Genomic DNA, 25,133 nt, shown 5'->3' on the forward strand with positions numbered 1-25,133 from the left:
TATCCATAAAATCAGAGGGGAAGAGAAAGTAAATTTATCAAATTAAGTCCATGGAACATGTTGAGACTTCACCTTCAACCCAACCTTAAAAGAAAATTAATTACTTATAATTGAACTAGGGGTAAAATGAGAATTTATTAAAATATGTAGAAAATACAAGATGGATAAGGAATTACAGAAAATGGAGCTAAAAAATGAATTCAGGGGTGTCAAATTAGGGGGGAGCCCCCTATTTATAGATACAATGAGTAAATCATGGCCATCAGATTACAATAATTTGAACGTTCAGGATTGCACTACATAGCAAGTTTTGATTGGATAGAACACATCATTATTCCATGTATATGCATGTACCATACACACATTTTTGCGGTCCAGTAACATACTGTCACATCAGCAATCAACTCCACATAATCATTTTAGTGCAATAAGATCGTGACACATCATCGGTCAACGCTAACTCATCAGTCAATGCCACATAAGCAATCAATGCCACATCATTCGTCCAATCGAATGCTGCCACATCATCGATAAGTGCCACGTCATCAGTTCGTATATGTGAACATTGTCATGAACAGTACCGTAAACAATATCGTATAGGTGAACAATGTCGTTTACCCTTTTATGCTCCTCCTAATGTTTTCAACTGTCCTGAGTTCAAAATTATTATCTGTTTTGCTGTTTGATTTCTCGTTCCTTGTCAAATGACTATGATGCCCCCGAAAATACATAAAATACTTAATTATAATAAAACACACATAATTAAATCACAAGGGACTTAAATACATAAAAGTATGGATGTTAGTGAGACTTTGAGTGTAAAATGATGATTTTCTTCTTTATAAATATACACTTTCTAGCACTCAAAACACATATTATGAATTTAATTGTTATTTTAGGATTTAGTGAGTTGTCTACTAGTGTTGCAGCTATTCAGAATGCTGTGAAGTACATGAGATCCTCTACCACGAGGTTACAGACATTTAAACAATATGTTGAATAGGTTAATGGTCCATAGGGAATTGTTGTTTTGGATTGTTCTACTAGGTGGAATTCCACTTATTTAATGTTGATGACTGCACTGAAATTTCAAGCGGCATTTGATAGAATGGCAGAAGTGGATAGACCTTATAAGGAATACTTTGTTGAGAAATAAAATAATATTAAAAAGGCAGGCCCGATTAGAGCGGAGGACTGGGAGAGTGATGAACGAATTGTGAAGTTTTTGAAGGTATTTTATGATGCCACATTGTTATTTTCTGCCTCTTTGAGTGTGACTTTGAATCTTTGTTATGATACTATTAGCTTAATTGAGAGTTCATTGACTGCATTACAAAAAAGTATAGATCCTTGGGTGTCCTCTATGACTTATAATATGAGGGAAAATTTTGATAAGTATTGAGAGTCCACAGGGAAGATAAACAAAATGTTGATTATTGCCCACGAGCGAAAAATGGATTTTGCTAAACATATTTTTAAGATCATTTTTGGCAATAATAGTTCGATGGTTAAAGAAATGACCAAAGAAGTGAAAGACTCGTTGAATGAGTTTTATGGTGCATATAGTGCATTCTCCTCTAGTTCCAGACCATCAATGTATAGTGAGAGTGGTCTTAGTGGCAGCTATGGAAGTACAAGTTCTTCTCAACGTTTTACAACTGAGGCTAGTTTGGTGGATGTTGATGATAGTGAAGGTGATGACACTTTTCGAGTTGCTCACCCTTTCCTTGGATATTCCAAGAAGGTTTCTTTCCAGAATGAGAGCAGAAGAGTAGCATCTGAGGTGGAAAGGTACTTGAATGACCCAATTGAAGATCTCAGGATTCTTAAACTTTATCTTTCCAGAATGGATCGAAGTATCAAATTTCGGAGAAAATTGCAAGGGATGTCCTTGATGTTCCTATTTCCACAGTGGCATATGAGTCTACCTTTAGCACCGGGCGTCGTATTATTGATGAGTATAGGAGTTCTTTAACCCCGACTATGGTTAAGGCATTGATATGCACTAAAAATTGGCTGCAATCTAAACGTTTTGCCAATCCCATCTACAACCTCCAAGAAGACATTAAGGAGCAACTATTTCATATGGAATTACAAGAAGGTAATATTTTTAATTTTTTATCGTACATTATATACATAATATATTTAAAAGGCATTATAACTTTATATATAACAGCTACATGTAGTCATGTACTTGAGTTACTTACTAATTGTTTTTTGGATTTTATAGAGTTTATAAGATCGCAAGATTTGATAGTGGAAGTGGTGAGTACTGACATTGGTGTTATGGATGTTTGAAAGATTCATAAATTGATAGTATACTATTAGGTTTTAATTTAAACTATAATTATAGTTGTTATAGTTTGTAAAATTATAAATTTGTAATTGTTTTAGTTAGACAAGTTGAAGTTGATAGAATCGTATTATTGTCTAGTATTATTATTAACTTGATTTGGTAATGAATGCCATAAAATAAGTATGATTGACTTTATTATATATATATATATATATATATATAATCAAGTGTTTGTGTGTGTGTGTATTGAAAAATTTGCTAAACACATTATATTTATTTGTAATTATAAATTTATAATGATGTAATAGAAATAAGAAAGATTGTAACTCCCATTTAACTCAATTAAAGATATGAATTGGATTTATTTATTTGTGTTTGTGTTTGATGTGCAAAGATATGAATTTGGTTTATTTGCTCAATTTTTTTATACAAATTGAGTTTATTGATTTGCAACGTGGCTTACAGAAAATAGTTATTATACATTTCTTCAATCCTTCTCTAGGCAATCGGCACTTGAACTTGGAGTACAAGAATTTGAATTTAGAACTTGTTGAAGTGCTTGTGTGGAACGGTGAACCAAGGAAGCTTATTTAGTTTTTATGTTTGAACTTTGTGATTTTTGTTTCCAAACAATTTAATTATGTTTAAATTTTGTGACTTTGTGAGTTTGTGTTTCAAACTTTCAAAGACTGGTATTTGGAAATTGTGCTTTGAATGTACACTAATAGCCTATTAACTTTAGACTTTGTAACTTTGTATTAATTTTAACTTTTATTAAGTTTGGACTTTGTTGGTTGAGCAAATAATAATCCGAGTCCTACCCTCCAAGGCAATAGGCAAATAATCCTATTCTATCATTTTAACTTTATTCATTTGATTTCATAGCTTTTTTTTTGGTTGAAAATTAGTAAAAATGACTACAATTAAGAAAAATATCTTAAAACCACCCTAAAAACTGCAAAAATAGGAAAAAAAAAGAGCTCAAAATTGCATTAACTGGATTTGACCCGATCCGATTTAACCCAATTTCAACCGCTCGAATTAACCCGATTAGACTCGAACTCAATCTGACCTGTTTTAAATCTGAACTCGATCCTACCCGAATCTAACCCGAATTGTTGACCCGACTCAATCCGATCCGAATATATTCAGATCAGATTGAGTCGGGTCAACAATTCTGATTTCATTCGGATTGATTTTTGTCCAACTCGAACAACCCAAAACCCGATTGGGTTGACCCGAACCCGGCTTTGCCCACCCCTACTAAACATCACTTTCTAAGACTATAGGTGATCTCGACGCTAAAGGCAATGTTTGTTTATGGCCAAAATTAAATTCATCACAAAAGATCACTTTTTGCAGCCAAACACAATATTCGTTGCAAAAACATTTGCCAAATATGTTTACTTTTAATTTATTTGCAACTAAACACAATTCCGTCACAAATTCTATACTTTTAGCGACCACTAAAACATTTGGCCGAAATTTAACTGGCTTACATAGTTAAACTCAATTTGAATAACCTTTTTCAACCAAATTTAAATATGGTCGCAAAAGACTTGTTATGTATATTTGTGTTATTCTTCTCTCTTTCTTTTTTATCTCTAAATTCTCTCACTCTTATAATTCTCATTCTCTTGTTCTCTCTCTATCTTCTTAGCTTATTTTTAACTATTTTATTTTTTTGTTATATAATTTTATTTAATTATCACGTGCAAAAGTTAACTAACCTTTATGTTTTGTTTTTTGTATTTTTGGTAGGAATTAAATATTGAAGATCGTATAGAAAGAAGTGAAGAAAATCAAGAAATTTATGAATAAATGTAATTATTCCAAATATTACATTGTTATTTGAAGATCATTATGTAATTGTTCCAAATGTTACAATTTTTTGTAATAGTTCTAAATAATATAATTTCATTTGCTAGATTTTTTAAATTTTTTATTGATAATTTTTTTAAAATTTAATTCTTCAACTTTCCTTAAGTTTGTTATAATTGTTTGAATTATTAAAGAAAAAATTAACAAAAAATTAAAATTTAAAATTTTATAAAATTATAATAAAAAAATAATATTATATTTAAAAAAATATTTTTGGTGATTAGTTTTAGTATAGTCACAAATATTGTTAATATGCGATGAAATAATTAATGGCAAAAAAGTAACCGAGACAAAATGAAATTATATTTTGTGACAATTTTTGTTTGTCACTAAAAGTGGTCGCAGATACTCTTCATCGATGGATGTAATGTGACCAACTTGCGACCATAATTTTTTTGCTGTAAATTATTTTCAGTGATGAATTTGATATTTTTTGTGATGATTTATTAGGTTACAGATGACCATACTTTTAGTCTACAACACCTTCGAAAGTAGCAAGACCACAAGGTAAAGAGGTTGCCACGTCCCAACTATAGGGGCAAAAAAGTGGCTGGAGGTTTCGTTACTTCCCAAGCTTATAGATGTCACCATCAGGGAACCACAAGTCTAATTAATAAAATAACCTTACTTGAGGGAAGTTTGTTATTGATTAAATGTCATGTATCCAAAATTACCAAAAAGACCCTCAGGCACGCTCACACAAAAGCTCAGGGTGTCTCCAAGAAAGGGTAACTTCTTAAATATACAAAAAATTAGATTCATGTTCTTCTTACTAAGGAAACCAACTATGATTTTTAAGAGCTTTAGGGTTCTTTGGACCTTGAGACCATCTTCTCATCACCCAAAACCTTACTTGAGCATTGAAGAGTGGTTGCTAGCCACTACCAGCTCCACTTCTAACCTCAGCTCTCTCCGTTTTGTAGAATTTCCTAGCTTAAGTTCTGGTGGTTTCTTCTCTATTTTCACCCCATTTTCTTTTAATCTCCAATCATTCATCTAAATTTTTTTTTATCTTGACTATATTTTGTGTCACACATGCTCATGTATGAAAAGATCCTTCAAAGATTAGATGAGTCCATATGATTATTGAGAAGGTTCTTGTCCTCAATTAAGATAAGTTTTGTGTTGCATAAATGACATCAAATTTTGATCGAACGGCCAAAGTATGATTTACTAAGAATCCTTTTGAATTTTCATGGATATCTAATCTTACATTCAGAGGAAGAGTCACTTGGCTGATTAATTATACAAGTGATGGTATCAATTAAATGAACTTTAGCAATTTTTAATGTACTAACCGCTGAGTAAGACAATTCTTCACCTGTCAAATGAGGGGTTTTCAGCCTGATAGACAAAATTTTTACAGCATGCAAATGGCTATAGTCAATAAAAGAGGTGACAGTGGGAAATTTTTTTCCTATAAAAGTCTTCATTTAATAAATTTAACAGTGCATATATATATATATGGGGCAGATAGATATATTGCTAATGTCTTCATTGAAAAAAATTAAAAAGTGTTATGTATCAAAAAAGTAAAAATAAAAAGTGTATATATATATATATATATATATAGAACTTTTTACTTTTATATTTGTAATGTTGTAAATATTTTTACAACCCTGATTTTATGTCATAATTAGTTATGCTTTAATCACTGTGACTTCCATTGAAATAAAATTCTGAATCTATCATTTATTAGGAACATCCAAGACTTTTTCTATTAAAGGAGGCCATGAGAATAAAATTTAGGTGAACAATCCTACAACATCATCTTATAGATGTGGTGAAATTTTCTGATTTTCAAATTTAAATTTGACAAACATAAGAGACAATGATGGTGGGACTGCCCATTTGAAATTTAAATTTAATTGGACAGTCCCATCCCTCTGTCACATTTGTCAAAATTTAATTAAACAGTTTAACGTAAGTTTTTTCTCAAAAATAGGACAGTGTTTGTTTTAATGTACAGTCAGAGTATTACGTCAAAGAGAGAAAGGATTCGCTATTCATTTAATGATATGATGTCACACTAAACTGATTTATTATTGTCATAATTGTCTTGTTTTATTTACTAAGTTATTTTGCACATACGTGTATGTATCCTTAAAGCAATCTCTACTGATAAAACAATTTTATATTGATCGGCCAAACTCTTGCAAATATGTTAAAAAAACTAGCTAAAGTGACAAAAGTGAATTAGTCCTATCAATTGACTTGATTGGGCTAGAATGCAAACATTAACATGTGGATTCATTTGTGTTTCTTATTATTATGTTTTTAAAAGTAAATTTTTTTAATCTACACAATTTGAACAAACAGCAGTAAAATTTATACCACACAGGCAAAAATATTTTTGAAACAATATGAAATATAAGACAATTAATGATAAAACATGGTTGCAAAGAAGATGAGCAAATTGTATGTTACAAATTTGTACATGTAGAGTTGATTGGGTTGATTCTCTTGATTTAGTATTTTTGAAACATATTGCATATTGACTGTCATAAAGTTTTTTTTTAATATTATTATAGAAGACTATTACTAATATTATATTAGATATTACAATTGATAATTACAAACATATTATATAACTAGGACCTCTTCATGACATGTACATTGATCTTTTGAAGCGTTGTTTAAATTCTTTAAACCTTTTCTAATATTCGGTAGGTAGAGTCCTTTAAACCTTCTCTAATATTCGAGGGGTGTCCACTCCATCCACATTTTGTGAGAGAGAGACTGTATCCACTCAATTATTTGATAATTGAAGAAGAATTGAAACTAATCTACATAATATTTTTATGAAGACTCAAACTCTTACACTCACTATTTTAAATGTAAGAACTCTCCCACTGAACAAAATACTTATTAGTGACTGTCATAAAATTTATGTGGCAGAAGCATCAATCACTTAGTTGTCCTCAAGAAATTGCCCCAATATAAAATCAGATTGATCTTGAAATGCGACGACTCTTTTTCTTGTAAAAACACTAGATCTTACAGAAAGTTTAGCAGAAGTACATGATATTAATATGACTGTGAAACCTTCTCCAAACAAAAAAAAAAAAAATGACTGAAACATCAATCACTTAGTTGTCATCAAGAAATTGCCCAACATAAAATCAGATTGATCTTGATATGTGACAATCGTTGTTCCTGTAAAACACTGGATCTTACTGAAAGTTTAGCTGAAAAACATTACAATTCCATACTTGAGATGTTATCGCCTTTGTTGCTGCTGAGAGCGGATAATTGAAGATGGGTGATTTACAGTCTTGAGCTTAATCCCTGTTGTTGAGGAGATAATTCTTGGAGATTTCTGCAATCTTCGCCACTGTATCGATACTCACAAAGGAAGCATTAGCAGCAGCTTCTTCTCTGAGTTCATACTCGATTGTTGATTTGATGATGCAGGAATCACTCCCTTTCTCTATGATCTCAAATATCACTCTAAATAGAGTAAATCCCACATCGAGATACCCTCCTTCCACAACATCTGTTACTCTCACTCGTTTCTTGTTATCGATCTCAATGAACTTCTCTTTGTAACCAGCAAAACCCGGTGTGCCTAGCTCAATCAAAAACACAAAAGCCATGAAACTCATCACCTTGAGAGTGTGCTATTTAAAAGACAGTACGTACCTGGTTTAAATTTGATGTGAAGAATGGTGCCAACACCTCCATCCCCCTCAACAACTTCAATTTCTTCAACGGTATCATACTCTTTTTCAACAAGCTTTACCAATTTGATTGTGCCATAGAGTTCCCAAGCTTGGCCGGCTGGCACATTTACCTCCAACTCATGGGAAAGTTGCCCTTTCATTTTATTTTTCTCTCCTTATTTTGCAAACCTATTAAGTTTTATTTGTACTTTCAACAAATGTCAAGACAAGTACACCAAAAGCATCCAGCAAGCATCAAATGAGGTAAGGTGAGACTTAGTCGAAGCCACCTATGATTCCTGTGATGGTCTTACTAATTACAACTCCCAACTGCTGATGTTTTTGGAGCTGATCGAACGGGTGTGAGACGTTCTCGTTAAAACAAGTGGCGGCGGCAGTTTTGATGGAGAATGATAATAATACAATCATAGCATGTGATTAATTTTCATGCATGTAACACGTGGCAGAGGATTGTTATGGGAATGGTTGAGAATCGAGATAATATGGATATGCAGAGGATCACTTGCTTTTTTATTGAAGAAGACACCTGTGGTTAAGGTTAGAGCTTGGAGGCAGGTTTTGTAGCTTACTACATAAATGAGGAGATGAGCAAGATGTACATATGTATATCTATATCTATAAACTATTAATGTTTAAAGAATTAAAAATCTTATTATAATTAGAAATCATTAAGGCATTGGTTGGCACAATTGTAATGAAATTTTATTCAATGTCAAATTATTTATTACTGGCTAGTAAATGTAATCTTCTTGTTATAATTTTGTGAAATTGATAATGTAATGGTCTTCTTGCTACATTTAATATGGCATTATTCATTGTCATCGACTGGCTTCTATTGATCTTTTGAACTACTAAAACTAATAAATTAGCCGGTTTTAAGTACTAGATTGAATCACTTATTGAGTTATTGTGCATGATCCTCATGAGTTATTTCTTTTAAAAATTAAGATCACTAAAATTTGCTCAAATGTTTATATATAGACCATTAGAAATAGAAATGCAAAGCGAAGTATTCATTTATTAGTGTTTTATGTGTATATAAAGAGAGTACTCTTCTCATATGGGCACTCTCATTTTTTTTTTTTTTTTGCAAACGCGTAATTAAGCTGTATGGTTTAATAAAATTATTGCCTATTAAACTATATCACTTTATAATGAATTCAATATTGACTCTATCAAAACATATGGTTTAATTGCGTGTACATATTAAAAAATATGAGATTGCCCGCACCTCAAAATTTATAGGAGTATGACTAGACAATCCGCAAGCAATTTTGCAAATGAAACTTGACACATGCATGCAAACAATTTTATATGTAACTCTGCTTATTAGATCAATAAAAAATCGACACAAAAATTCTATTCCCTACTTGTGGTGAACTGTGTTTAATATGTAGAATATAACCCTACTTATAGAGAAGGATTTTAACTAAAATAAGAAGTCTCACTATTAATGTAGACTTCAATTAGAAATTACAATCTAATAAGAACACAAATCCTAAATTGTTAAAAGTGTCAACTTAAATAAAATTCTAAGTCATAACTTAACTAGTAGGAACTAGGTCTCATATATAATAGTGACTTTTTTCTTTTAACACCTGCATCTTTACAATCAGATGTATATACAATTAGAAGCAACTCTTGTATATACATGCAATTAGAAGCAACTCTAGAATATCTGACTGTTAATGTTAGCAAAATGGAAAGAAAATAAATAAATACCAACCGTATATTTACACCCTATCTCCAGAGTCTAGACGTCCAAGTCTCGGATTGGAAGCCGCTCCCTCAAATATTTATATTTATTATATTGGTATAATTTTCCGTTATTGCAGGTCCATAAAAAGAATACTGGCAAGTGTTTATAAACGGGCAATAATGCCTGACGCCAAAAAGTGTAACATTATTTGCTTCACTGGCATCATATTCATGAAAGGAAAATCAAAGCCTTTTATGTTCTTGGAATTATCCACATTTGTTTTTTATTGGACGTCTTGGAATCAAATTCAATCCAAAATTGCCACTTTTAGCTGGACTTTTTTTGTGGCCAAATTTTCTTCTCCAAATTCCTCTATCTTACTGCATCATCCCTTCGAGATTAACGACAGTCATGTCATTATATGTGAAATGTTTTTGATTTAACATCTTGAGAATAAAAATTTGAGCTTATAGCAACGTTAAGACTATAAAATATAATTAGAAAACCTAGTGCTTAAATTTTAACATGTCCATAAAAGTAATGAATGTTGGATTATTAAATCGAATTCACTCTAATATTACCTTAAAAACTATCAGTTTTAAAAGCTTTAAGCCGGCAATCATAAACGGAATGTTCGATAATAATTTGGAGCTTTCATAGGTTAAGTTATGTGAATGCTATTGAGTAAAAAGTTCTAGTTGATGACACCTAAATTGAAAGATCAAGTAACCTATTTATAGAAATAAATTTCACAAAAAAATTTAACGCGGTATGATCAACTCTAATTAACTAGCAAAATTTGGGAATAATGAGTGATTTTGATCCCACTCAAGATTTCACAAGCAAAAATATCAAATAAAATAATAAATAGAAAAAAAATAGAAAAAAAAATTAATCAAATAACCCAAGAATTTACATAGAAAATTCTTATACCGAAGAAAAACCATGATCACCGAGGACGACAAGAAAAAAATCCACAACTTAAAAAATTATTACAGTTACTTTTTATTTTTCTCACACCTAAAAACTCTATTAACACTTGATCTCTCAATAGATCTACTATTTCTCTCACATTAGAAACTGTCTACTTACAGAGAAACTTAACCTCCCTATATAGTGATTATTTTTTATAAGAGATATTAATTTCCTTATATAAATTGTACTCCTCCCTAAATAAGTTCATTCCTAAAAGGAAACTACTTATTTTTTAAATAGGAATCAAACTTTGCCATTAAATATAATAAGAAAATTTTGTTTGATTTAACAAGAATTAAAAAAAAATTATATGATTTAATCCAAAAAAATTGTTAATTATACTTTGATGTAATTTTTTATAATTTCTTCTCTTTAGAAGTTAAAAAATAATTCACTAGGGGGAAAAAAACATATTTTGTAACTAATTGTGGTGATAGAAATGTCATTTTTAGCTTTTACAAGGGCAGAAATTTCATTTTATAAATAATTTTAGGGGTAAAAATGTTATTTTGTAATTAATTTACTGTTCCCGCTAAAGTTAATAGCAAAGTTAACAGATTGTCACCCGCTCAAGTATTTCTAAAAATTGTGTCACTTTTTTGAAAATTTTCAAAACATGTGTCACCCAACAGTAATTAACCCAAAATAAAATTTTGGAGATTAGAACATATGGATTTAGTTTCTCTTGGATTCGATGTATGTTTTGGGCACTATTTGGATCCAGGGTGTTACATTTACATCACAAATATGTAAAACATAAATTAAACATAATTTATGATGCCGTGATTAAAATTATGGCATCAATACCATAATTAAACATAAATTATATAAATAAATTATAAAGCTTGTTCATTTAACATAGAACTTGTAAATCAACATTAATTGTAACATAAAACATAAAATTTAGAAACTAAACAGAAGACTTGTAAATGTAAGATAAAATGAGTAAATTAATATAAAACTAGTAAATTGATATATTATTAGTAAATAAAACAAAAACTTGCAAATATAACACAAAACTCGTAAATCAACATGAAGTGCGAAATAAAACATATATTTTAGAAACTAAACATAAGATTTGTAAATAGAAAATAAAACAAATAAATTAATATAAAACTAATAAATTGATGTATTAATAGTTAACAAAACTAAAACCTGCAAATATAACTTAGACCTAGTAAATTAATATCAACAGTAAAATAAAACATAAATTTTGAAAATAAAATAAAAGACTTGTAAATAGAAAGTAAAACAAGTAAATTACTATAAATTTAATAAACTGATGTATTACTGGTAAATAAAACAAAAATTTACAAATATAACATAAAACTAGTAAATCAACATTAAGCGCAAAATACAACATAAATTTTAGAAATGGAACATAAGACTTGTAAATGGAAAGTAAAATAAGTAAATTACTATAAACTAGTAAATTAATAATGTATTACTAGTAAACAAAACAAAAACTTAACCAGTAAATCAACACTAACCGTAAAATAAAACATAAATTTTGGAAATAAAACATAAAACTTGTAAAAGGAAAGTAAAATAAGTAAATTATTATAAAATCAATAAGTAAATTATTATGAATAAAAGGTAAAATAAGTAAATTAATACAATAGTTACTGTGCAAAAAAAAAATTCACAATTGTAAAATAAAAACTTGTTAGAATGTTTATTACCTTATTTATTTTTTCATTTTTTTATTTAATTTGAATAATGTTAGTTTTGCATATTTATGTAACACATGTGATGTTTCATTAAGGATGAAATTTATGCTCAAAATCGGATTTTGAAAAAAAATATTATTTTAATATCTTTCATAGTTGTTATAAGATGAGGTTATTTTCAAAATTTCTACACTTCCCCAACAACAACCCTAAATGGTCTCCAAATACAAGTAGAAAGTTTGAAACTACATAAAATATGAATAATACTGAAAATTAGATCTAATTTTATTTATATATCATATATGTGTCTAGCAATATAAGAAATTTTTTTTCTCTGTTTTTACTTTATCCACATCAAGATAAATAATTATGCTCAATTAACTTGTGTAATAAATAGATGTCATTATAGAAAATAGGGGAAAAATATACAAATGTCCTAGAATAAATATAGAATTTATGGTAACCAATTCAATAAAACTTATTCCATTTTTTTTAGTATAATTTTTTGTTTAATTAATGAGTAATTTTTTGGTTTAATTAAAGAAAATAGTTTTGTAAATGAATAAAATATTTTTCACTAAAATTCTATAGAAACAATGTTTTTTAAATAATTAATAATCTTGTATGAATTAACTGGTTTTACTTTACAAATACTAATTTTATGTGTAATTCAAAATATTTATGTCTATTATGGTGTTGATGCCGTAATATTATAAAATTTTCCCACAGATGCCGTAATTTTCATTACAACATTATAGAATTTTCTCACAAATATAGCATATTCATTCACATTCATTTTCATGAAAGCAAATCAAAACTTTTGTTCTTCTTGGAAGTTTAATACATCGTCTACATTTGTTTTATTATGTGGCTTATACTGGAGGTAATCTGAAAATTGTCACTTCTATCTCAAATTTTTTATATGGCTAAATTCTCTTCATCGAATTCTACTATCTTGTAATATCTTGGAAATAAAAGTTTAAGCTTATAGCAACGCTAAGAAGCTAATAAGAAGAACAAGTGCTTAAATTTTAGTATGTCCTTAAAGTAATTAATTTTGGATTCAATCAAATTTACTCTAATATTATCTTTAAAAATATCAATTTTTAAATGTTTAAAAAAATATCACTCTAATATTATTCCATTCTACAACATCTGACTCATAAAGTTAGCCAAAATTAAAAAAAAAAGTAAATCTAAATAAATACCAACCATATTTATATATATAACCTCTCAATTGGCATCCAAAGTATCGGGCTGGAAGCTGCCCTCTCAAGTATTTTTAAAATTGATCATATATTGGTATAATCGACCAGAATTGTAGGTCAAATTCTAGGTCAAAAAAAGAAAAAAAGAAAAAAAGAAAGGTAATTCCACAAAAGCATGTATAATTGATGCCTCATGATAAAAAAGAAGACGAAGGGCCTTTTATTTTTATTTTTTTCCTAAAATTCCAAACTAAGAGATAGTAGGCATAGGACGAGCAAGATAGCTTTTGAGGATCATAAATCGACCAACAAGTGTTTGCTTTAGGCATATAGTCCACCATTTCGAACCTTGCAACGAAAGGAACAAAATTAAAAACACTCAAGCCATTTTGCCTCATAATGGAGCAGCAAATTCCATTGCTTTCTAGCTCGTTTTGTAGTTTTAAGATGTTTTGCTACTTTTTCTATCATTTCCAAATTTTTATCTTTTTTAACAGATATCAAATTTTGGTGTTTTTTTTTTCTTATTTAGAATAGGAGAATTTTATTACAAAATAATATTTCATGTTTGCTATTTTTAAAGTTCTCGATATTTAAAATTAGGATAAAATAGCTCAAAACCCAAATTTTTGTTATTAAGATTTATCAATAATTTTTTAGTCATTAAAAAACTTTGTTTTTCTATATTTTTTCAATCTTTATGCTCCATATCATAACTAAGGTTTACCTTTTGGAAACCAAAAAGAAGAAAAAAGTATTTAAAGGGCATTACTATAATATTTGCTACTCACGAAGATTTGTTTTAAATATGGAATTTACGCTACCATTATTATTTTCATGAAAGAAAATAAAAACGTTTCTCTTCTGGTAATAAACTTTACACAATTAATTTTTTGGATGGCTTTGATTCAAAGGTCAATTCTGAATATGGACTAGAGTGGAATGAATCCAAAACTTGAAACTATAAAATGGTTGTGTTTTGAGTAAGGGAATTCACTTATGAGTCTCGTGCAGCACGCGTGTTATCCTCTTCACTAAACTTAAGGAAAAACGACATTGCTTTCTATCGTTTTGAGCAAGTTTAACTGAAGCATGTGAAACCGCATGTGAAGAGGGAATCAAATTCGTTATGAAGCTGTTATACACACATCCAAAAGTTGTGCAATCTGGGTTTCAATATCAGAGGTATAAAGAGGCTGGTTGTTGAAGCAAATTGCATGGGATTTAGAGAGCTTTCCAAAGAGATTTAGAAAGTGAGAGAGAGTGTTATCCTCTTATGAGTCATGTGCAGCACGCGTGTTATCCTCTTCACTAAACTTAAGTAAAAACGACATTGCTTTCTGTCGTTTTAAACAAGTTTAACTGAAGCATGTGAAACCGCATGTGAAGAGGGAATCAAATTCGTTATGAAGTTGTTATACACATATTCAAAAGTTGTGCAATCTGGGTTTCAATATCAGAGGTATAAAGAGCCTGGTTGTTGAAGCAAATTGCATGGGGATTTAGAGAGCTTTCCAAAGAGATTTAGAAAGTGAGAGAGAGTCTTCTCGTTCCTTGTAATCTACTCTGTAATAGCTTTGTAACAATCATCTTGAATCATCAATAGAGCCTTTTTGGCTTTTCCCATGGATGTAGATTGTGCATTTATGCACAACCGAACCACGTTAAATTCTATTCTTTGTGTGAGTGTGTTTTGCTTCTAGTTCAATTTAATCTTCTGTTTCAGTATCCATTAACCTAGAGTTAAGATGTGAATCAGTATTGAAGTCTCAGATTGGTGATTGGTTTAATTGCAACTTGAAGAGATCTTGACAAGGTTCTTGAGCAATGATTTATTACTAATCAGAGAATTGAGCAATCAAGTCACTACACATGGTATTAGAGCCAAGGTCTTTAGTCCAAGATCCAAGTATGGCCACTATCAAAATTAATCTTGAGAAATTCAATGGGAAAAAAATTTCAATATATGAGAGGTTAAGATGGAGACAAGGTTGATAACACAAGGGCTTGGAGATGCTTTTAAACTAAAATCCAAGAAGAAAGGGAAGGAAAACTCTTATTCAAAAACACCAGAACAAATGGCAGAGATAGATAAGAAGGCTAAGGGGACCATCATATTGAGTCTTGTAGATTTAATGATAAGGGAAGTGGCCAAAAAACCTACAATTGCTGACTTATAGGCAAAATTGGAGAGCATATACATGAAAAGTCTCTTGTAAACAAATTGTATATTAAGAAAATAATGTTCTCTTTGAAAATGCTTAAAGGCTCATCTCTTGATGATCATATTAGTGAGTTCAATAAAGTCTATAACACTCTTGAAACCATAGATGCTGCATTGAGTGATGAAGATGAAGCCTTGCTTTTGATAAGCTCTCTACCCAAGTCTTATGAGCACTTTGTTGATGCCTTGATGTATGGCAGACATACATTGCTCTAGATAAAGTAAAGTCAACACTTAGTACTAAAGAATTGCAAGAGAAGTAAGAAAGTCTTGGCAATGGCTCTGGTGAGGGTTTAACAGTAAAAGCAAGGCCAAAAAGGACGAAAAATAAGCAAGAAAAAAATAAAGAAAAACCAAAGAACTTGAGATGCTTCTTATGTCATAAAGAGGGGCATTTTAAGAAGAATTGTCCAGAAAGGAAGCATAAGAAAAAGGGTCAGAATGGTGATGCAGCTGTTGTAGAAGAAAAAGGTTATGAGTCTACTGGTGTTTGTGTTGCAATAGAGAGTAGAGACAGAGGTAAATGGGTACTTGATTCTGTCTGTACCTTTCACATGTGCCCTAATAAAAGTTAATTTATTGAATATCATGACTTTGATTGGGGTAGAGTGATGATGGCAAATTATAGTATGTGTAGGATCATAGGGATTGGTAATGTTAGACTTAAACCACATGATGGATCCACAAGGGAGCTAAAACAGGTAAGGTTTATGGCTGACATTAAAAAGAATTTGATATCCTTAGGTATGCTTGACCAAATGGGGTATAATGTTAAGATTAAATCTGGTGAAATGATGATAATCAAGGGCACTAAAACCATCATGAAGGGTTTAAGGAAAAATGAAGTGTTTCTCTTAGATAGGGAGTAGTTACTAGTAAAGTTAGTGTGTCAATTAATACCAACATTGACAAGACCAGACTGAGGCATTTAAAGTTAGGGACATATGGGAGAAAGGGCTTAAAGAGATAGATAAACAAGGTGTTTTAAGTGGTGATAAGATTGGTAATCTGGAATTTTGTGAGGGTTGTGTCATGGAAAAGGCAACCAGAGCTAGCCTCAATAGGTCAATTCACAAATCTAAGGATAAGTTGGAATATGTTCATTCTGGTTTGTGGGGGCCTGCACAACAAATATCTCTAGGTGGTAATAGTTACTTTTTGCCTATTATTGATGACTGCTCTAAGAGGGTATGAGTGTATATCCTCAAAAGCAAGGATAAAGTTTTTGAAAAGTTTATAGACTGGATGAACTTGGTGGAAAATCCATATGGAAAGAAGGTTAAAAAACTTAGAACATACAATGGCTTAAAATTCTGCAATCAAAGATTTGATAGTTTCTGTGCAAATGAGGGAATTACAAGACATAGAACAGTGAGGTTAACACCTCAACATAATGGCTTGGCTGAAAGGATGAACAGAACTCTCATAGATAGGGTGAAGAGCATGTTGGTTCAATCCAAACTTTCCAAGACTTTGTAGGCTGAAACACTTTTGGCTGCTTGTTATATGATTAATCTAAGACCCTCTACAGCCACTGATTTTAAAACATCTTATGAAAAATGGACTGGCCAACTAGAAAACTATGGAAACCTGAGAGCATTTGGCTATCCAGCTTATGCTCATACAAGCCAAGGAAAGTTAGCTCCTAGGGCTTTGAAATGGTTCTTTATAGGGTACCCAGAGGGTGTAAAGGGTTATAAAATCTTGTGTACAAATTTAAATCCTCTCATATGTATTATAAGCAAAGCTGTAATCTTTAATGAAGGGGAGTTACTGAGCCAGAAGTCAAATTAAAAGCCAACTGAGGATTGTTCTTGAAATTACTGTTAAGCAACAATTTGAGGTGGAGTTGTCTAAGTGTGATGATTCATTTGAAGCTGCCGATTCAGGTGATGTCATTGACAGTTTAGGGGATTCTGAAACCTCACTGTAAGAACAAGAGTCTCAGGTATAGGAACAAAGTTATCAATTAACTAGAGATAGAGCCAAGGGACATATTAAACCAACTAGAAGGTGTGGATATGCTAATCTTATTACATATGCATTAGCAGCTGCACATAAGATTGATGATGATGAGCTAAAAACCTTCAAAGAGGTAGTCCAAGGTAACTTCAGTAAAGAATGGCAATAAGCCATAAATGAAAAAATCTCATCTCTACATAAAAACAACACATGGGAACTAGTTAAGAGTCTTGAAAATAGAAAATTTATGGATTGTAAATGGATTTTTAGGGAAAAAGAAGGATTGACATATTCTTAACTAAGGAGATTTAAAGCAAGACTAGTGGCTAAGGTGTATACACAGAAGAAATGGGTTGATTTCAAGAAGGGTTTCTCTCTAGTTGTCAGGCTTTTAGCTCTAATAGCAGTTCAAGACATGGAGCTTGATCAACTCTGATGTTAAGACTGCATTTCTACTTGGAAGACTTCAAGAAGAGATTTTTATGATCAACCTGAAGGGTATGTGGATTTCACGACTGGACATGTATGCTTGCTTAAGAAATCACTTTATGGCTTAAAACAGTCCCCAAGACAGTGGTATCTTAGGTTTGATGAGTTCATTGTTACACATGGATTCATGAGATGCAATTATGATTGTTGTGTGTATTTTAAGCTGTTGGAAGGTGATCATTACATATATCTCTAGTATGTGGAGACTTGGATAAAAGGAGATCATTGACAGGCTATATGTTCATGTACAATGGATGTCTTGTTAATTGGAAAGCAACCTTGCAGCATGTGGTGGCTCTCTCAATCACAGAGGCTGAATATACAACTACTACTGAAGCTGTGAAAGAGGCTCTATGGTTACAGGGGTTATTGAGTGAATTAGGAATGGTGCAGAAGTATGTGATGGTCTATTGTGACAGCTCTAGTGCCATTCATTTGTGCAAGAATCTTGCACACCATGAAAAAACTAAACATATAGACATTAAACTTCATTCATAAGAAATAAGGTGTCTAAAAGAACTGTGAAGATGACCAAGGTGTATACAAATGAAAATCCAGCAAATATGCTTATTACGTTAGTTCCTTCAGTCAAGTTTAGTATGAGTTTGAACTTGGCTGGGTTGAGCAGTCTTTGAGTTGCCCAAAGGTTGGAGAAGGAAATAGAAAGGGTAGTTTTGTATTCAAGGTGGAGAAGTGTGGACTATAGTGCAATAAATCCAAAACTTGAATCTCTAAAATGACTGTGTTTTGAGTAAGTGAGTTCACTTACAAGTCACGCGCAGTACACATATTATCCCTTTCACTAAACTTAAGTAAAAACGACACTGCTTTCTGTCATTTTGAGCAAGTTTAAGTGAAGCACGTAAAACCGCATGTGAGGGGGGAATCAAATTCATTATGAAGTCATTATACACACGTCCAAAAGCAGTGCAATATGGGTTTCAATATCAGGGGTATAAAGAGACTGGTTGTTGAAGCAAATTGCATGGGATTTAGAGAGCTTTCCATAGAGATTTAGAAAGTGAGAGAGAGTTTTCTTGTTCCTAGTAATCTCCTCTGTAGTAGCTCTATAACAATTATCTTGAATCATCAATAAAGCTTTTTATGTGGCTTCTCACGTGGATGTAGATTGTGAATGCACAATCGAACCGCATAACATTATGTTCATTGTGTGAGTGTGTTTTGCTTCTAGTTCAGTTTAATCTTCTGTTTCAATCTCCATTAACCTAGAGTTAAGGTGTGAATCAACATTGAAGTCTCAGATTGATGATTGGTTTAATTGCAACTTGAACAGATATTGACAAGGTTCTTGGACAATGATTTATTGCTAATCAGATAATTAAGCAATGAAGTCACTACATTGAAATTGCCACTTTTTTTTCTAAGTCTAAATTTTAGTTTTTTTTTCATATCAGCAATACAAATTAAATCTCACAATATTTACCAATTTTTATTAAAACATACATCTTTACGATCAAAAGTCTATTGATGTTTACAATGAGCAAACAATTAGACGTACAATCAGCAAACATCTAGAATAACCCAAAAAAAAAAATAACAATCATACATATACCCTATCTTTCTAGACTTCCATGTCTGGGTGCTAATTTTAATTTCATATTTATCATGCTGTAATTTCTCATAATTGTAGGTCTATAGAAAACTACGCGTGCAGAGAAACTTTCCACAAAAGTATGCATGATCGATTCATTGTGATGACGCACACCAAACAATCAGCTAGGTGTATATTATACACCCATCATGAGCTTTTACTTTTTCAATTAAAGTTTGAACTTTTATATTATGAAAGTTAAGGATTAAATTAGATTAGATTTTATGGGTTTAGAGTTTATGGGGCTATTTTTTTTATAAATTTAACGAGGCTGCTTTAGTAAATTTAATAAGGACTAATTAGTAAATCAAGTAATGTTTTTTTAAATTTTTTTGAAATAATTTTCTTCAATAGGGGTTTGAGCCTCACTGGTTATGAGGTGGATCCACTTTTGATTAAAGTACTATAAACCCTTATATAAACTTATTTTATATAAATTGATGTGATAAATTCATTGTGTGATGACGCACACCAAACAATCAGCTGACTGAACTCTTGAATATTAGGCTTTGACTATATTTGTCATGCACTTCTGGGACATGAGACTATTTTTCTAGAGAATCTAATTGTCTGCATCGAGAAATTAAAAAAAAATAGAAAGAGTAGCGATAAGCGGGTTAATTCGAGAAAACTCAAACCTCCCAAACATGTTTCTAGTAATCGAGGGACCAATACAACTTATCATTGCCAAATAATATTTCAACATGCTTATTATTGATGGTAATACTAATTTAAATACTATCTTATAGAACTAGACGTAAAGATTACAAGCACAATAGACCCCAAGTTCCTCAGAATTACGTAACACAATAGCTACTTTTTACTTAGTCAAGATAAATTATAATAACAACTCAAAAGAGATAAAGATAATTTAATAATGAAATTATCTAAAAATTATTTTTTAGAAGACCATATCATTCTCTTCCCTTTAGAAAATACCCTTATCCTCAAGGATTGAAAAATAATTTTTTAAGCAAAATTGTTCTCGCCTACCCCTGATCATTGTATTTCCCATCAGTAGCTTTAGCTCTCTCCAACACAGCATGCATTCAGCGGAGCCAATCCAAAAATTGAAGCACCTCCATTTGTTCCAGTTGATTCCCCATCGTGATGCCATTACATTATTGCGCTCTCTGCCAACTACCATTAATAGACTTAGTTTCCAATGACTTCGTCCTTTACCGGACTTGGTTCCCAAAGACCTCATCTTTTATTTATGTTCTAAACAGAAAAACTCAAAAAAAGAGATGTTAGGTGATGTGTTTATGAATAATTACTAGATGTTAGGTGTTGTGTTTATGAATAATTACTAAGCTCTAATACCAAATGTTACATATACAAATTATCTGCAATAGTAAATTAAACAAAAGAGTCGGACTATTACCTTTCAGAATCTTATTGAAACCCCCTTTTTAATTATATTCCATTTAATACCAAAATTACCTTTTTTTAATGAACACTTTTTTTATTTATACATTTTTCAGTTTCTAATAATTTTCACACTCTTTCAGTCTTAATATCTATATCCTTCTCTTCAAATTTTCTTTATTATTTAATTTCTAAAAAAATCTAAAAGAAAAAGTAAGAAAAACATTATACTTAGAAAATCATGAATATTTTATGGATTTAATAGAATTTTATCCTACCTATAAATTTTGGGTTCATGGGTTCAGCAATTAGTTTGACAATCCTTAAAAAATTAATTGCAATGGGATAAAATTTTATTTAATTTATTTTTCCTTTATGTTGTATCTTAATTAAGTTGTTATGTTTAATACAAGAATTTTATTTTGGCTTAGAGGATTACTTCTTAAATTCAAATTATTTTAATGATAATAAAAGAGTTTATATTGTGTAAGCAAAATAAAAAAGAGGAGAGAAAAAAAATATAAATGGTTTAACTCTAGTTAAATTTGTCCTTAAAAAGTAATTGTAATATAACAGGGGTTTTATGAGATTAATCAAGAGGTGTCAATAGTCCAACTCTAAACAAAATAGAAAGAGCAAGTGGTAAATTGATTAACTCAAGGAAAGTCAATCAACTTCTAAATATGTTTTTGGTACTTCGAGGAACGAAATACCCATAATACAACTTATAGTTATCCAATAATATTCTTACTTGTTATTAATGGTAATGCTAATTTATATAGTAGTTTACATAACTTGAACCTTGAACCTAAAGATGGTAAATGCTCATTTAATTCTTTTATTTTAACTGAAGAGCCCACTCAATCCCTATATTTTAAAAAATATCTTAAGACATCCCTACTTTTAAATATATTACATTCCTACCTTTAATTTTTCTTTCCTTTTACAATAATACCATTAAAATAGTATTCTTGAGGATATTAATGAAAAGAAAAATATGTTAACTCATCGAATTAGCCTTAAAAATAAAATAAAAATTAATATAAATTTTATTTTATTTGTTATTTATTTACTTTTAGGATTAATTTGGTGAATTAAATTTTTATATATAATTATTAGTAAGATTATTGTAAGGATATTAAACATTACTTTAAGTTGGTTGATATTAAGTTATTTCTAAATAAGTATTAGCAAGATTGTTGCAAAAGTATAAAAAATACTAATTCTTACATACTGATATTTATTGATTAATTGGCTAATAAATAATTACTAGTTAATCTACTAATTAAATTCTTTTATAAATTAATTAATTAATTTCAAGAATATCGTTGCCATGGTATTATTAAAGAAGTAAAGGAAAAAGTAAGGGCAATAATGTAACATATTTAATAACAAGGACATATTAAGGTATTTTTTAAAATATAAGGACTAAACAAGCACTTAAGTAACGAGCATTTATCCATCTAAAGATCAGCAGTATAATAAACCCCATGTTCCTCAGAATAATGTAAATACAACAAAGATAAAAAAATAAACCATGATAACAACATGAAGGACATTTAGATAAATTAAGAATAAAATTATTTAAAAATTATTTTTTAAAGGAGAATATCATTCCCTTCCCTTTAGAAACTACCATTGTCCTTAAGGGTAAATTTTTTAAACAAATGTATTCTCACCTGCCCCATAATCATTTTATTTTCAAGAGAAACTATCATTGTACCACTTTTCTTTTACCTTATGTTCATTCAATTACCACAAATTTTAACATGTTCTCTGCACCACATTTCTTTTAAAATTTGTATCAATTAAATATATTTTCACCAACACTGTTAAATAATTTAAAAGAAATGATAATTTTACCCCAAAATAAATTTAAAAATTTTATTTTATAAAAACTTTGAAAATAAAAAATTAAAATTATTAAAATACCCCTAAATTTAATAAAGAAATAAATCCCAAAATTATAATTATAAAAATAATTGCAAAATTTTGGGATTTAATAAAAATCTCTAAATTATCAAAATTTTGGGATTTATTCTTAATACATAAATTAAGATATTTTAATAAAAATTTTCAAAATTATAATTTTTTAATAAATAAATTCAGTTGTTTTTATTAAAATTTTGAAAAAATTATAAATTTTTAATAAAAATAATTATTAAAATTTTGTAAAATCTAAATTTAATAAAAGTCAACTAAGCGCCTCTATTTTGGATTATTTTTTATTAAATTTTGAGGTATTTTATTAATTATAATTTTTTTATTTTTAAAGCTTTTATAAGATAAAATGGTATTTTAATTTATTTAAGGGTAAAATTATTATTTTGTTTAAATTATTTAACGGTGGTTGTGCAAAAGTGGCTAATTGATACAAATTTAAAAAGAAAGGTAGTGTAGAGAACATGTTAGAATTTTTGTTATTTAATTAGTTTGATTATTTTAATTCTAAAAATAAATTAGGCAATCTTGTTAATTTTTTGTTTAAAAAAATAAACATTTTCATATTTGATATAATTAATATATTAAAACACAAATATTATATTGCATATAAAAAAATTATTGTTAGGGAAATTGATTTTTTTGGATATAATAATGATGATGCTGATATTATTATTATTTTAAAAAATGGTCGAATAAAATTGTTCATTTTGGAAACTATATTGGGAAATAAGAAAACAAGAAAAAATCGCTTTCTTATTTCCTTTGTCAAAAGTGTAGAACAAATTTTACATTTTTAAAAATATTTTCATAAACAATCTACCAAATGTGTATTTGGTATTTCTTGAATTCAAAAAACAACAAATGAGATTTGAAAATAATACCAAACGAACGATGAGTTTCCCTGAACCGTAACCATGAGTTTCTCTTAAAGATTGTAACTTGTAAAATTACTTAATTACCATCCAATGAATGAACACCACATTTGTTGGGACTCATACTCTTTGCAAGTTATTAAGTACTAGACAACGTATATTTATAAAGGATAAAATTATCATTTTGTGCTCCAAGTTGTTAAACTTTGATTGTTGTGTTTTGTTTTAATTTGAGTATTTATGAGATTTGGAAAATCATTAATGATGGTCCTTTTATGCCAACTATTAAAAATGAAGTAAGGGAAGATATTGCAAAACCTTCATGAGAATGGAATGAATTGGAAAAGAGAAAAGTTTCTCTTAATTCCAAAGCCATGAAAGCTTCAATCTGTGTTTTAGATAAAAAGGACTTTCATAGAGTTTCAAAAATGCTTGTGAAATTTCGAGGAAGTTAGAAATTGTTTGTGAAAGAACAAACTAAGTTAAAGAGTCTAAAATTTGTAGATACACCAGACAATATAAATTGTTCCAAATGGAACAAAATGAGAGCATGCATTCAATGTGTACTAGAATTACAGATATCGTAAACACTCTAAGAGATCTAGGAAAGACATTTTTAAATAGTGAGAAGGTAAAGAAAAGCATTAAGTCCTTGCTAAAAGAATGTAGACCTAAGAGAACTGTCATTGAAGAAGACAAATATTTAAATACTTTAACTATTGATGATTTAATTGGCTCACTTATTTCTTATGAAGAAGATTTGGCAACTGAAAGATGTTATAATGACAAGGAAAAGAAGAGCATTACTCTTAAAGTCTCAAAATCTGAAAGTGATGAAGAAAGAGAGTTCGAAGATAAAGATATGGCAATGATTGCTAGAAAATTTAGAAAATTCTTCAAGAAATCAAATGAGCAAAGAAAATTAAAAAACTTCAAGAATCAAATGGGAAAGAAGGAAGCAATTATTTGTTATGAATGGAAGAAGCAAGGCCATATAAGATCAAGGTGCCCTCTTCTCAACAAATTTAAAGCTATGGTGGCATCTTAGGATGATAGCGATGATAAGACCTCAGATGAGGAGGAATCACATCAAGTGTCAAACCTGGAACTTATGGCAATAAGAGAAGAACTTGATGAGGTAAAATATCTTCTTTCTTATAATGAGTTGTTTGAAGCATTCATTGAATTGCATAATGATTTAAAGAAAATTTGCATGAAAAATGTTTCTCTTAAAAAGAAAATGCTTTAAA

At 29.8% G+C, this 25,133-nt stretch overlaps 1 protein-coding gene across 1 annotated transcript; it reads right to left on the reverse strand.

Annotated features, from left to right (window-relative positions):
• Nucleotides 1-7,127: 7,127 nt before the first annotated feature.
• LOC102609489 (norbelladine synthase) lies at nucleotides 7,128-8,099 on the reverse strand. The gene is made up of 2 exons (XM_006480398.4): nucleotides 7,820-8,099; nucleotides 7,128-7,745 (listed from the first exon to the last, which is right to left on the reverse strand). Exons 1-2 carry the CDS (start codon nucleotides 7,998-8,000, stop codon nucleotides 7,459-7,461), a joined length of 468 nt encoding a protein of 155 aa, XP_006480461.1. The 5' UTR covers nucleotides 8,001-8,099; the 3' UTR covers nucleotides 7,128-7,458.
• Between the last annotated feature and the right edge of the window lie 17,034 nt (nucleotides 8,100-25,133).

Source organism: Citrus sinensis, chromosome 6, assembly GCF_022201045.2.
Source record: "Citrus sinensis cultivar Valencia sweet orange chromosome 6, DVS_A1.0, whole genome shotgun sequence".
Classification (NCBI taxonomy): Eukaryota; Viridiplantae; Streptophyta; class Magnoliopsida; order Sapindales; family Rutaceae; genus Citrus; species Citrus sinensis.